General features: G+C 37.6%; 2 protein-coding genes across 6 annotated transcripts in view; both read left to right on the top strand.

Moving 5' to 3' along the window:
* RABGAP1 (RAB GTPase activating protein 1) overlaps positions 1–12,407 on the top strand; it is a 128,459-nt gene that overhangs the window by 62,528 nt on the left and 53,524 nt on the right. The gene's annotated exons all lie outside the window — the stretch shown is intronic.
* GPR21 (G protein-coupled receptor 21) lies at positions 4,386–10,531 on the top strand. The gene is made up of 2 exons (XM_084899974.1): positions 4,386–4,489; positions 4,907–10,531. The coding sequence occupies exon 2, from the start codon at positions 5,299–5,301 to the stop codon at positions 6,346–6,348; it is 1,050 nt and encodes a 349-aa protein (XP_084756100.1). The 5' UTR covers positions 4,386–4,489; positions 4,907–5,298; the 3' UTR covers positions 6,349–10,531.

Raw genomic sequence — 12,407 nt, 5'->3', positions numbered from 1 at the left:
CAGTGTAGTGTTATTTGATGCAAGTTGGTATTGCTTTAAATGCAGTCATTTTTCTGAATGTCTCATTTGCTGTTTTTTTGTTTGCTTTCATTTGAAAAAAATTTCTGAGAGTATTCCATTGTATCAGTAAACCACACTTTAAAAAAGTATTCTGCTATTATGGATGTTTGTGAGGTTCCCCGCCATATTTTTTTGTTTACGTATTATGAAGAAAGTTGCTTAGGAACATTTTTGAATATAGGAGGTGCTATGGTTTTGAATATTTGTGTCTTTCAAAATTTATATGTTGAAACTTAACCTCCAAGGATATTAGGAGGTGGAGCTTTTGGGATGTGATTAGGTCTTGAGGGCAGAGCCCCCATGATAGGGATTAATGCCTTTATAAAAAAGGTTCTAGAAAGATCCCTTGTCACCTTGCACCATGTGAGGACACAGCAAGAAGTTGGCAGCCTGCGAGCCAGAAGAGGGCTTTCAACCGTGCTGGTCCCTTGATCTTGGACTTCCAGCTTCTAGAACTGTGAGCAATAAATTCCTGCTGTTTTATAAATCATCCAGTCTGTAGTATTTTGTTGTAGCAGCCCAAACCGACCAAGACAACAGGATTTGTACATACTATTTTCATATATATATATATATATGTAAAATTTACATATATTACTACTTTTTGGAAGTTATTATTCTGGACTTGGGTTCTTTGCCGTATGTTCTGAAATTTCACATATAATATTACCTTGGAGGGTTTTTTTTTTTTTTTTTTGCTTAGCTCCTTCAAAGACTAAATTTAAAGGAGGAGAAAAGAGTGACTTGATTTACAGAATGAAGGCCAAAAAAAACCTTGCAGCCAGGTTTTTTTAATCTTTCCCAAAGTGACATGTCATATATTATTTTGGCTGTTTTATTTTTTAAAAACAGCAACAACAAAAAAACATTAAATAATACATAGAAATTGGGAAATTCATAAAATAAAGAAAATCATAAAGGAGAAAATAAAAAATTACTTGTAATCCAACTGTCAGTGAAAAATAGAGTTGAATTTTAATGAATTTCCTTCCAGTCATGTATATGCAGAAATAGTTATTCTCTCTTGTAAAAATCAAATACATCATGGGACTGCATTATTTTTAAAAAGGAAATAAATGTATAGATTTTTGTGAGGACATAGATTTATTGCTCCCATGTCATAAATATTTTGTTTTTTCTCAAAATAAAACACAACTCCTGACTGATTTGATAAAGTGTGGCTATCAGGGTTGTTTGTTTGATTGTTTGTTTTTATATGAATACTAGAGAACCAGTGCATGAAAATTCATGCACTGGAGCGGGGGGGAGCGTCCCTCAGCCTGGCCTGCCCCCTCTCAAAGTCCAGGAGCCCTCAGGGGCAGGAGGCAACCTGGCTATTAGGGAAAGGTGATGCCCCATCATACTTCTGCTGCTGCCACTGCCAGCAGCGCATTCCTTGGCCGGCCCTGATTACCTGAGCCTTGGGTGGCCCTGGGCAGCTGGGCAGCTACCATCCAAGGCTTGCCTGCACCTTGGGCTGGCGCCCTTGTCAGCTGGGCAGCTGCCACCCAAGGCTTGCCTTTGCCTCAAGCTGGCCCTGGGCGGCTAGGAGGCTGAAGGGACTGGGGAACTCCAGAGGCAGGTGCGTGGAGTGGCTGGACCCGCCAGATGGGCCTGGCCTTGCTCCATGTCTGCTACCCTGGAAGGGCTGAGGGGACTGGGTGCCGCCATCTTGTGGCTGTGGGTGCTGCTATATTTGAGGGTATGACAGTCAACTAGCATATTCCCTCCTTATTGGCTGTGGGTGCTGCCATCTTTGAGGGCGTGGCAGTCAATTAGCATATTCCCTCCTTATTGGCTGTGGGCACCACCATCTTTGGGACAGCGTGAGGGTCAATTAGCATATTCCTTCTTTATTAGATAGGATTTTGATTACAGCTCCAAAGACTAGTTTTACTAAAATAAAAACAAATTTAGAAGACCTATTATTGTACTAATGGTTGTAGTATAACAGCTTGTAGTTTTTTGCACTTTTATTACATTTTTAATTCTTTCAAGTCATCAGCCAATGTAATATATTTTTATCAGCATAACCATCTAGTTTTAAACATGAGTAACCTGGGATGTAGAGATAAAGTAAGTTACATGGCCAAATTCACAAGGAAAAGACTGGACTCCTGACTCTGGCAAATGCCTTTTCTGTTTATTGAACTAAAGCTTCCTTATTTTCATTTACTATTTATTAAGCACTCAAAAATGGGATTTCAGAAATATAGTTTATAATAAATGGTTTGGCTGGAGCTTAAGTTGTTTGGGGGGATGTGAAATAGTGGTATCAGATTGGAAAGGCAATTGGGAGCCATTGACTCTTCTTGAACAGTGGAGTGCCATAATAAAGTATGTGATACTGGCTATTCAAGCCGTCAGAAATAAATATATTAGAAAAATGAGTAAGATTAGAAGTCTAGATGATATTTAATGATGGCCTAAAGTTAAGTAGTAAAAACAGAAGAGGAAGTGAATTTGAGAGCTGTTGAAGAAATAGATTTCCGGGAAATGGTGCCTAAGAACATTGTATTGAGAGTGAGAGTGGTCAAGATGATTTCTAAGTTTCATTCTTGAGTGCTTAGAACATTGGGAAAAACAAGACAGGCTTATTTGGTGGAGAAACTAATCTGTGGTGCTCTGGTTGAAATCTCAACAGGACATCCAGGTCTTGTAGTTGTGTGACAGCAGGCAAATTGTAGATGGAAAAAGGAGCTTGGGAATGACTTTATGGCTGGTGACACAGGCAGAGAAATTATTTGTGTAGAGGGAATAATTGATGCCATATCACCATCCCAGGTACCTTCACTGGTCTCAGAAAGTATCATAATAACTGTGTATGCCTTAGAAATGGGCAGTGACAGTAAGAGAGGGCACTTTATATTCAGGAGCCTAGCCTCAAGCAATGCAGCATGATTGGTAAGAAAACACAGGCTATTTTAATTGCATGAGAAAAAAGTAAAGTTTTATACTCCATATGTAATACATATGGGGAAGTTTTTATTTCACAACAATCCCATGAAATAGGGAGTGTGATTCTCATTTTACAGATGATAAAACTGAGTCTAAGGCAGGTCAAGTAATATTAGAGCTAGGATTTGAACTAGATGAGTGTTCAGTGCCACTGGTCCTTTTACTATGCCACATTTTGCCATGTTTTCCAATAAGACCTGTCCAAATGAATATCAGTCTTATCAGTCTTATTCTCAGTAGGTTTTTTTACTTTCTTGCCCTTGTATAAGCATAGTGTTTCATATTTTGAAATGTGATTGATTCTGATATTATGGCTGTCCATTTGCCTGCAATGAGAAAGCATGTGTGTGAAACAAAAAATGCAAATTGGGATCATGTAACATTGATCTCCACCCAGTATGCATAACTTCTGAAATGCTTTGAAATACCAACATTTATTTTTATTTTCTTTTACTCTGCTGGGTCTGTGGAATTTTATTGAGAAGGATGAATTGAAAATCCAGAGATACACGTTTTCTAATTAGCTAAAATTTGTCATCATTTATAACATTACCAGAAGAGCCACAAAAAAAAAAATCTCACTTTGCATTGTTTTAAGTGGGCACAAACAAGATTGTGTATTCTGAGATACAAAAGCTAATTTGTACCATGAAACTTCCTTTGATTTTCAAGACTGGTGGAAACGGTACCTTTACTTTTCCATCTTTTGTTATATGTTTGTGTACTGTGTCTCAGCAAACTAGAAGCAAGACATGGCATCTTGAAACTAAGGTTTTGTTAGATAACAGGAATAATATAATTCATCTTCTGTGTCTACACGAGGGTGAACTTCTCTTGATTTTTAAGTTTGCTTGTTATTTTGGTCATCTTGCTTAATATTGGTCACTATCCAGTGACTCATGAGAAAATTAATGCTGAATATTTAGCCTTTTAGCTAGAACTTCTTGTGCTGCTGAATTGATTCCTCAGTTGCCTTGCACTCGTAACACACTTTCATTCTTTAACATTGCTCTTCCATCCTTGGGAAAATGCTACAGGGAAATGGGAATTTCCTCTCAGCATTACCCCTCTGGCAGTGTGTTTAATTTAAGTCGGGGGCTGGCTCTCTGTTTGGGTTACTGCCCCTTCTCCTTCGTAGCAGTTTGAGTTATGCTCCTCTACCAAAAGGAGGGAGGGCAGTTATCCCCCCTGTGCAGTCTGGAAATCGGGGCGCGCGCCTCTCTGGTGATGAATCGCTATGAGCTGCTGAAAATGCCAGTGTGTGTGCCTGCACAAGCATTTTCTTTCCCCTCCCCCACTGCTTCCCTTTCCCAAGCCCCCTCTCTCCCCATTTCCCCTCCTACTCCTTTATCCCCTCCCTCCGTGTCTCAGTTCTGCAGTAAACCAGGCTGAGGCACATTCCTGCTTTGCAAGGCTTTCTGTTAAGGATGTTTTGTGGCTTTTGTTTGGATTGCAGCATGCAGAATTACAGGTAATACTCTGAAATTGAGCTAGGCAGATAAATTCTGTTGGAATGTTTTCAAAGAGGCAATATATTACACGGGAATCAAGAAAATAACTTATTTTATTCATTGTAATTATGCTAAAATGTTTTTAGAAATGCAATAAGCAGGTTTCCTTTTCTCCCCTAAGGCTCCAGTGAAAGGAAAATGGGGGTAGATTGTTCTGACTGTAATCGACTCTTTTTTTGTTGTTGTTTATCATGAAAGCTTGCGGTAGCTGAACCTCCTCTGTACAGTAAGGACCAGTTAGTTATGTGGGGTGCTACTGAGGGTAGTATTGGGTGGGGTGGGATGGAGTGGGAGGGATGATAGCCTGAGCTAGCCAGATTCTTTTATTTTTTACTGGGATGCATAATATAAAATGCTCTCTCCTTTTCTTCTATCAGCTATTCAGAGGAGACTCATTACAACTCCTGCTGAAGCTCCTAATTTTCTTCCCTTCTCTTCTGCCCCTACTCCCTACCCTCATTGGCCTGAAGACATTGTTCCCAGAATTTGCTTTACTCCCCTGGCACTATGTGTATGGTAAACCTGATACTATGGCCGTGTCTGGGACTGGCCAGACGACGGCTGCCTGCTTTCCCTATTCCAAGGACTTAAAGGGGGATTGTACTGCAGGCAATGCATCAGAGCAGCACCATCGCGAGCCCGGGGACGGAGGCTCCGTGGGCATTATTACAAACACAGAGCGCTGGCCGCAATGACAGCAGCTGCTCCTTTGAACTGTTGGCAGCGGCCAAGCGGCAGCATGAAGTGAGAGATTACTTCTGAGCTCAAGATGAACTCCACCTTGGATGGTAATCAGAGCAACCACCCTTTTTGTCTCTTGGCATTTGGCTATTTGGAAACTGTCGATTTTTGCCTTTTGGAAGTGTTGATTATTGTGTTTCTAACTGTATTGATTATTTCTGGCAACATCATCGTGATTTTTGTATTTCACTGTGCGCCTTTGTTGAACCATCACACTACAAGTTATTTTATCCAGACTATGGCATATGCTGACCTGTTAGTTGGGGTCAGCTGCCTGGTTCCTTCTTTATCACTCCTCCACTACCCGCTTCCAGTAGAGGAGTCCTTGACTTGCCAGGTGTTTGGTTTTATAGTATCAGTTCTGAAAAGTGTCTCCATGACCTCTCTGGCTTGTATCAGCATCGACAGATATATTGCCATCACTAAACCTTTAACCTATAACACCCTGGTTACACCCTGGAGACTACGCCTGTGCATTTTCCTGATTTGGTTGTATTCCACGCTGGTCTTTCTGCCTTCCTTTTTCCACTGGGGCAAACCTGGATATCACGGAGATGTGTTTCAGTGGTGTGCAGAGTCCTGGCGCACCGACCCCTACTTCACCCTGTTCATCGTGATGCTGCTATATGCCCCAGCGGCCCTCATTGTGTGCTTCACTTACTTCAACATTTTCCGCATCTGCCAGCAGCACACAAAGGAAATCAGCGAAAGGCAAGCTCGCTTCAGCAGCCAGAGTGGGGAGACCGGGGAGGTGCAGGCCTGTCCGGACAAGCGCTATGCCATGGTTCTGTTCCGGATTACTAGTGTGTTTTACATCCTCTGGTTGCCATACATCGTCTACTTCTTGTTGGAGAGCTCCACTGGCCACAGCAACCGCTTCGCATCCTTCTTGACCACCTGGCTTGCCATTAGTAACAGTTTCTGCAACTGTGTCATTTACAGTCTCTCCAACAGTGTCTTCCGAAGGGGACTAAAGCGCCTCTCGGGGGCCATGTGTACTTCCTGTGCAAGTCAGGCCATAGCTAAGGACCCTTACACAGTTAGGAGCAAAGGCCCTCCTAATGGATGCCATGTCTAAAGAGGCTCAGATATTGGGTCATTGTATGTGTTGGGGGGGCCAGAGGGGAGATCCTTTTTCTCCCTTTGTATTCCTTGTTCACTAGAAAATCTGGGCAAAATAATTTGACTCTGAGCAATAGGAAACAAATGATCCATCCAAAAAACCTAAGTTTGCAGAAATGATTTTTCTTTAAAAATGCTTTTAAATCAGAAGAATCAGGACTATGAAGATAAATTGCTCTTGGTTCCAATTTTTGTGATGCTGTGGAAATGATGAAATTCTCACATTTAAAATGAATAAAGTCATATCTCACACCTCTCTGGCTGGCATGACTAAAACCTGGGTGTGAAAAGCGTCACCATTTTGAAATACCATCATTTTCTTGTGGCTTTTCTGGATTCCAATTATTTGGGCTTCATATGCAATTTATTTCTTTTAACTGCAAATATTAAAATGTGATGAATTAACAGGGTTTTAAGATTTTGTTTATGTATGCCTAAGTATAACTTTGCTAGTTCCAGCACTGTCATTTAGATATCCAAATGTTTTATGTCTTGTTCTCTTGAGAGAATTCTCAATACAGTGAATAATGTGGAGACCTAAATACTAATTTTAGAATTTTGCAATGAAAGTGATGCTAAAGTGCAGTCAAATACTAGACAATGTGTGAAGAACTGAGCTACTTTTTGTGTCATGTTTAAAAGAGATCTAAAGAAATGTGTGCATTGAAAGTGATTCTGTTGCAGTATTTTTGCGCATGCCTTTGTGTATATGTGTACTGAGAGTATTTGAATTGAGTTAGATTTCACTTTTACAGTAAAATGTACATTTAACTAGTTCATTTTTAAAATAGAAGAGGATTAATTGAGATGTTCTCTTTGTGGTTAAATGGAATCAACTAATAAAGCAGCAACTGATTTTTTTTTTTTTTTAAAGCATTCTTTTAGTTAGTGTTAAGGAGTCCATGTTTGCATACGAGGAGAAATTCTGATTTGTCTATCTCTCTAATTGCTGTAATCCTTTGGGATACAGTTCTTTTCTTTTTTATTTTTTAAATATATTTTATTGATTTTTTACAGAGAGGAAGGGAGAGGGACAAAGAGCTAGAAACATCGATGAGAGAGAAACATCGACCAGCTGCCTCCTGCACAACCCCCACTGGGGATGTGTCCGCAACCAATATGTACATGCCCTTGACCGGAATCAAACCTGGGACCCTTCAGTCCTCAGACCGACGCTCTATCCACTGAGCCAAACCGGTTTCGGCTACAGTTCTTTTCTTAATAGTCTTTTTCTTTTCTCTTTAAGCCTAATCTGTAGGATTTTATTATCCTAGAGAATTATTAATTGAGAATGCAGTGTATTTGTATGTAGTAGTGTTTTGTTCTTAGTTGATTATCTTTAGAGCTAAAGGTTTATTTTCTGAAAGGAGAGAAGGGTTTCCCAGCAGCTCCAGGAATGAGTATTTCCTCAATTTATCTGCTGGTTTTAATGTTTTAGAAGCCTTCAGAGAACTTAAGTGTTCTCTGTATTTGGCCAGAAGTTGTCATCTGAATGCTATTGTGATGTTTAGTGAGATGGGAGATGGACGAAACTCAAGGAACATAGGTGAAAGTAGATTTTTAAATCTAAGAAAGGACTTGGATATTTATCATATAGGCAGATAATGCTTTGGTTTTCCATCATAATATGAGGAAAGTTCCTACCCCTTTTACAACAAAGGGCAGCTTTATGATTTTAGATATTGATTTGCTTTTAACCTCAATGTGTTCTATTTAAACTTTTATTTTAGTGATTAAGTAATATATAAAATTTAAACTTAAAATTTTGAGTACTTCCCTCAAACTTGCTTGCTCTTTATATTTTATATTGGAAAATTTGATTCTAAGTTATTTCAAAATTTAGAATTCATATTGAAATTGCAAGTTAAGTTAGCAGTGACTATAAATTGCCAGGTCAAGCGGAAAACCTTTTCTTTTGAATTCCAAAAAAACAGTGTGCACATTCTTCTTTAAGTAGCACAGTTTAAAGAAAATTTTTTTTTCGTGTATGCTGGAGAATGTAATCTGTTCAAATTTACCAAGTTAGCTTGAGAATTTTTTATTAAGGAAATATGGGAATTTTAAAGATTTTTCAGTAGATTTTACTTTTTGGTGGCTAAGAGTCCTTTTAATCTTTCCTTTCAATAGGGTTCCATCTTGTGAGAATGGAAAAAATAAAATTTCTGCTTAACTTTTTAGAAATGGCTAATCAATTTGGTTTTTGGTGACTGGAAATAACTCTTAATAAGAGCCTTTGTTAATAGAGTTTTACATTTGCTAATACCAAATTTAGATGTCATAGAGGTATTGTTTTTTTCACATTAGAAACTTTATTAGTGTCTTAGTCTAAAACTGAAGTAGAAATTAAGTAAATTGAGTAATTTAAAGAAAAATAAAGCTTTTAATCCCCTTGCCAATTGATATTTGCTTAATGTCAGATTTTTTATTTTTTTTTTTAGTTTATCCTGTCCTCATTGGACCGTCTGTATAAATTCTATAGTTTCTTCCAGGTATCAGTTCTATTCTCAAGTTTATTGTCTGTATTGCTGTTTTATTTTCATTTTCGTGTGTGTGTGTGTGTGTGTGTGTGTGTGTGTGTGTGTATGTTGGTGAAAGGGGAAATGCTCAGATTCAATCTTCTGTGGCAGGGGGCAATTTCTATGGGATACATTTGTAGAGTTTGTATTTAAGTAATCTTTTTGTCTGCCATATTTAATGCAACATTTGGTGATGTTTGGGTTAAATACCAATCTGACTAGTTCAGAATGAGAAAAAAGTATATTTTTAAGACTCCAGTTACCTTGGGCTTGGCAATACAACACGTATGGTATATGACTGATGTATATGAGGCAGCATGAGCTTTTGGTGATTGTGTCAAAATTATTTCATAATACATTTTAAAGTAAGATCATATTAATTGTATTTGTAAATTAGGTGTGTTTTTTATACAATGATTTATTTCAGTGAAGGTGTATTACAAAAAGACAAATGCTCCACTTTAATAAAAGAACTACCTTATACCAGAATAGATATTTAAATTTTTCATGGACTTGTTGAATCACCCAAAATTCCATTTTGGAAAGGGTTTTCTTTAGGCTTTATTGCTGGATAAATTCCTTTTTGAGCCTGTAATTTTACAATGGCTTTTACTTTTTACTTGAATAGTGTTCTGTTTTAAGGATTGGAAAAACTTGAATTTTTGTGCTATAAATGCATTGTCCACCTCTCTGAACTTGAACATAAAGGTTGTAGGCTCTCAGATAATAAGAATGGTTTCTGAGAGTTTTTTAGGTTTGATTTTAAATTTGTACAGTGGTTTTGTAGGAAATGTTTTAATTTCACTGACTGTGTTTTTGTATTATAAAAGATTTGTTAAATAAATTATTGGCAAACTAAAACTTACTGTTATATGAGCAGATTTGGGGAAGTATAAGGATGGAGAATTGTGGCATGATGAGAGTTGTTAAAAGTCTTCATCAGTTAGTTTATATGTTGATTTTTCCATGTTAGGTTTAAGAAATACTAAATATTATACATTAAATATTCATAGAAGTATATTTTGCAGACTCTGAGAATAGTCTATACAATTTTTCTATGGCTGTAAATAAGTAATTTGGCTTTTCTTCAAAATTTGGGAGATGGCATTACAGTATGCTTAAACTGAACTTTGAACTGATAATCAGAAAATCTGGGTTTACTATTACTAGTTCATTTTTTACTACTTTGCTTTTAATATTAGCAGTCAGCCAGAGATCACTGGCCTTTTGAAAAAATCTTTTTATGCCGAAACCGGTTTGGCTCAGTGGATAGAGCATCAGCCTGCGAACTGAAAGGTCCCGGGTTCGATTACGGTCAAGGGCATGTACCTGGGTTGCGGGCACATCTCCAGTGGGCGGTCTGCAGGAGGTAGCTGATCGGTGATTCTCTCTCATCAATGTTTCTGACTCTCTATCCCTCTCCTTTCCTCTCTGTAAAAAATCAATAAAATATATTTAAAAAAAAGAAAAGAAAAAATCTTTTTACATAAAACACAGAGCCCAGGATAAAATAAATCAGAGGAAACAAAACAATGCAAGTCACAGACGAAAACTTCAAAAATATCAAGTATAACATTTTCAGAGATTTTTGGATCCATTAAAAGGCAGTAGGATGCAATAATATCAATAATTTAAAAAAAAGAAACCCAGAAAGATAATGAGAAAGAGTTCTTGAGATTTAAAGTATTTAAAAATTAGACAGGTTGGAAGATAAAATTGAAGTAGGCCAGATAGTGAAACAAAAGACAGAAACAGTAGACAGAAAGCAACACAAATTAGAAGTTCGGTCATGGAAGCTCAGCACCTAACTAGCATGATTTTAGAAACAGAGAAAAAAGAAAATTCTCAAAGATGTATTAGAAGAAAAATTTCCAGAACTGAAGGATATGAGTTTTCATAATGAAAAGGACCAGCTTAATGTAATAAAAAGACTTCGATGGCAAATCATTATAAAATTTCAGAACACTAGGAATAAAGAAAATTTTTAAAAGCTTCTTGTTCTGGAATAGGGGTGGGAGGGTGGAATCATAACTTAGTTACAGGGATCATAATAGCTTTGGACTTTACATCTTAAAAAAGCAAGAAGGCCCTAACTGGTTGGGCTCAGAGGATAGAGTGTCGGCCTGTGGATTGAAGGGTCCCAGGTTCGATTCCAGCCCAGGGCCTGTACTGGGGATGTGCCCACAACCGGAATCGAACCTGGGACCCTTCAGTCTGCAGGCCGAAACTCTATCCATTGAGCCAAACCAGTTGGGGCTCTTTTTAGATTTTTAAACATTTTTTTTTCTTATAACCAATAGAAGATAGGTATATAAAGTACTGTGTAGTATTTGTAGGTAAGGAGGTATGTGTTAGATTGATTTCCTTAGAAAGCAGCATATGAAATGACTAGGCTTTGGGTGAGTAGGACTCTACAGTCTTATCAGTCCCTACTGCTTGAATGAGATTGGCATAAATTATCCATTGGACAGGACTAAAGAAACCCAAAGGATCAATAGACAAAAGAGTCCAATAAAGTGACCTATAATTATCAAACAGTACCAGTATATGACATGAGAAAGCCCTTTGCAAAGTAAAAAGCACATCTTCATGTTAAGTTAACATGACTGTAGTCACTTAATGAAAGACTTCTTATTTTGTTACCAAAAGATTGTTACCAAAAGATTGTATTGGTTTGAACAAAATACAGAAAGACTTTTCAAAGTAAAACTTTAAATTCTGTTTATTAGCTTTCAACAAATGCTTGTTGAATTGAATTAGTAAGACAATATTTGGGGGAGAAAGCAAAAGGTACAACATTGAATAGCATGTTTTATTTCTGGAGTTTATTCCAGAAAGACCCGGGAAATCCCCACTGCCAAAGCCATTTATTTATTGCTAAACAACAACAACAAAAAAAAGCATTTGTGGGTCTCTGTCTTTATTGATTCTTGCGGAGTAGAATCTGACTCAAAAGACTTTCATTTTTAAAAGTTTTCTCCTTCATGATATGATAGATGTAAGGATTGAAACCATTTCTACTTAAATCATGTTAACACCATGTGTTGTTAACATCATCACACTGATTATGTGTATTGTACCCTACCGAACACTGGAAATAAAGTTAAAACAAAATTTGATCCTACTTCTGTTAATTAGGTGATCTCAATCTTTCTGAACTTCAGAAGGATATTCATCTTTAAGTGAAGATGGCACACACCATCATAATAGGAGTTTATTCAAGATTAGATGTGTGTTACATTAATAGTAAAGCTCTTATTAGCACAGTGCTTGGCCTTCAGTGAACATTCCGTCCATGTTAACTATGCTGCTCTCTTCCCAGTGAATAGGGCAGCCTGCATGAAGCAGAGGTTTCAGGTTGAGGTATAATGGAGAGTATGGTCAAAAGCTAAATTGGGCCTACCTGTTCTGGAATAAATGCTAAGGGATTTGATTCTAATTCGAATTGGAGATGGATTAAAGGTTTTTGAGTACACGAATGACATAAATATAGAATCCC

The sequence above is a fragment of the Pipistrellus hanaki genome (genome assembly GCF_964339955.1).
Source record: "Pipistrellus hanaki genome assembly, chromosome: 11".
NCBI classification, from domain to species: domain Eukaryota; kingdom Metazoa; phylum Chordata; class Mammalia; order Chiroptera; family Vespertilionidae; genus Pipistrellus; species Pipistrellus hanaki.
The sequence above is the reverse complement of the archived record's forward strand: the minus strand, read 5'-3'. Positions and strand labels throughout refer to the sequence as shown.

Bases quoted from the DNA above. Each gene is read 5' to 3' on its own strand.
- GPR21 (XM_084899974.1), top strand. From the start codon at position 5,299: ATGAACTCCACCTTGGATGGTAATCAGAGCAACCACCCTTTTTGTCTC.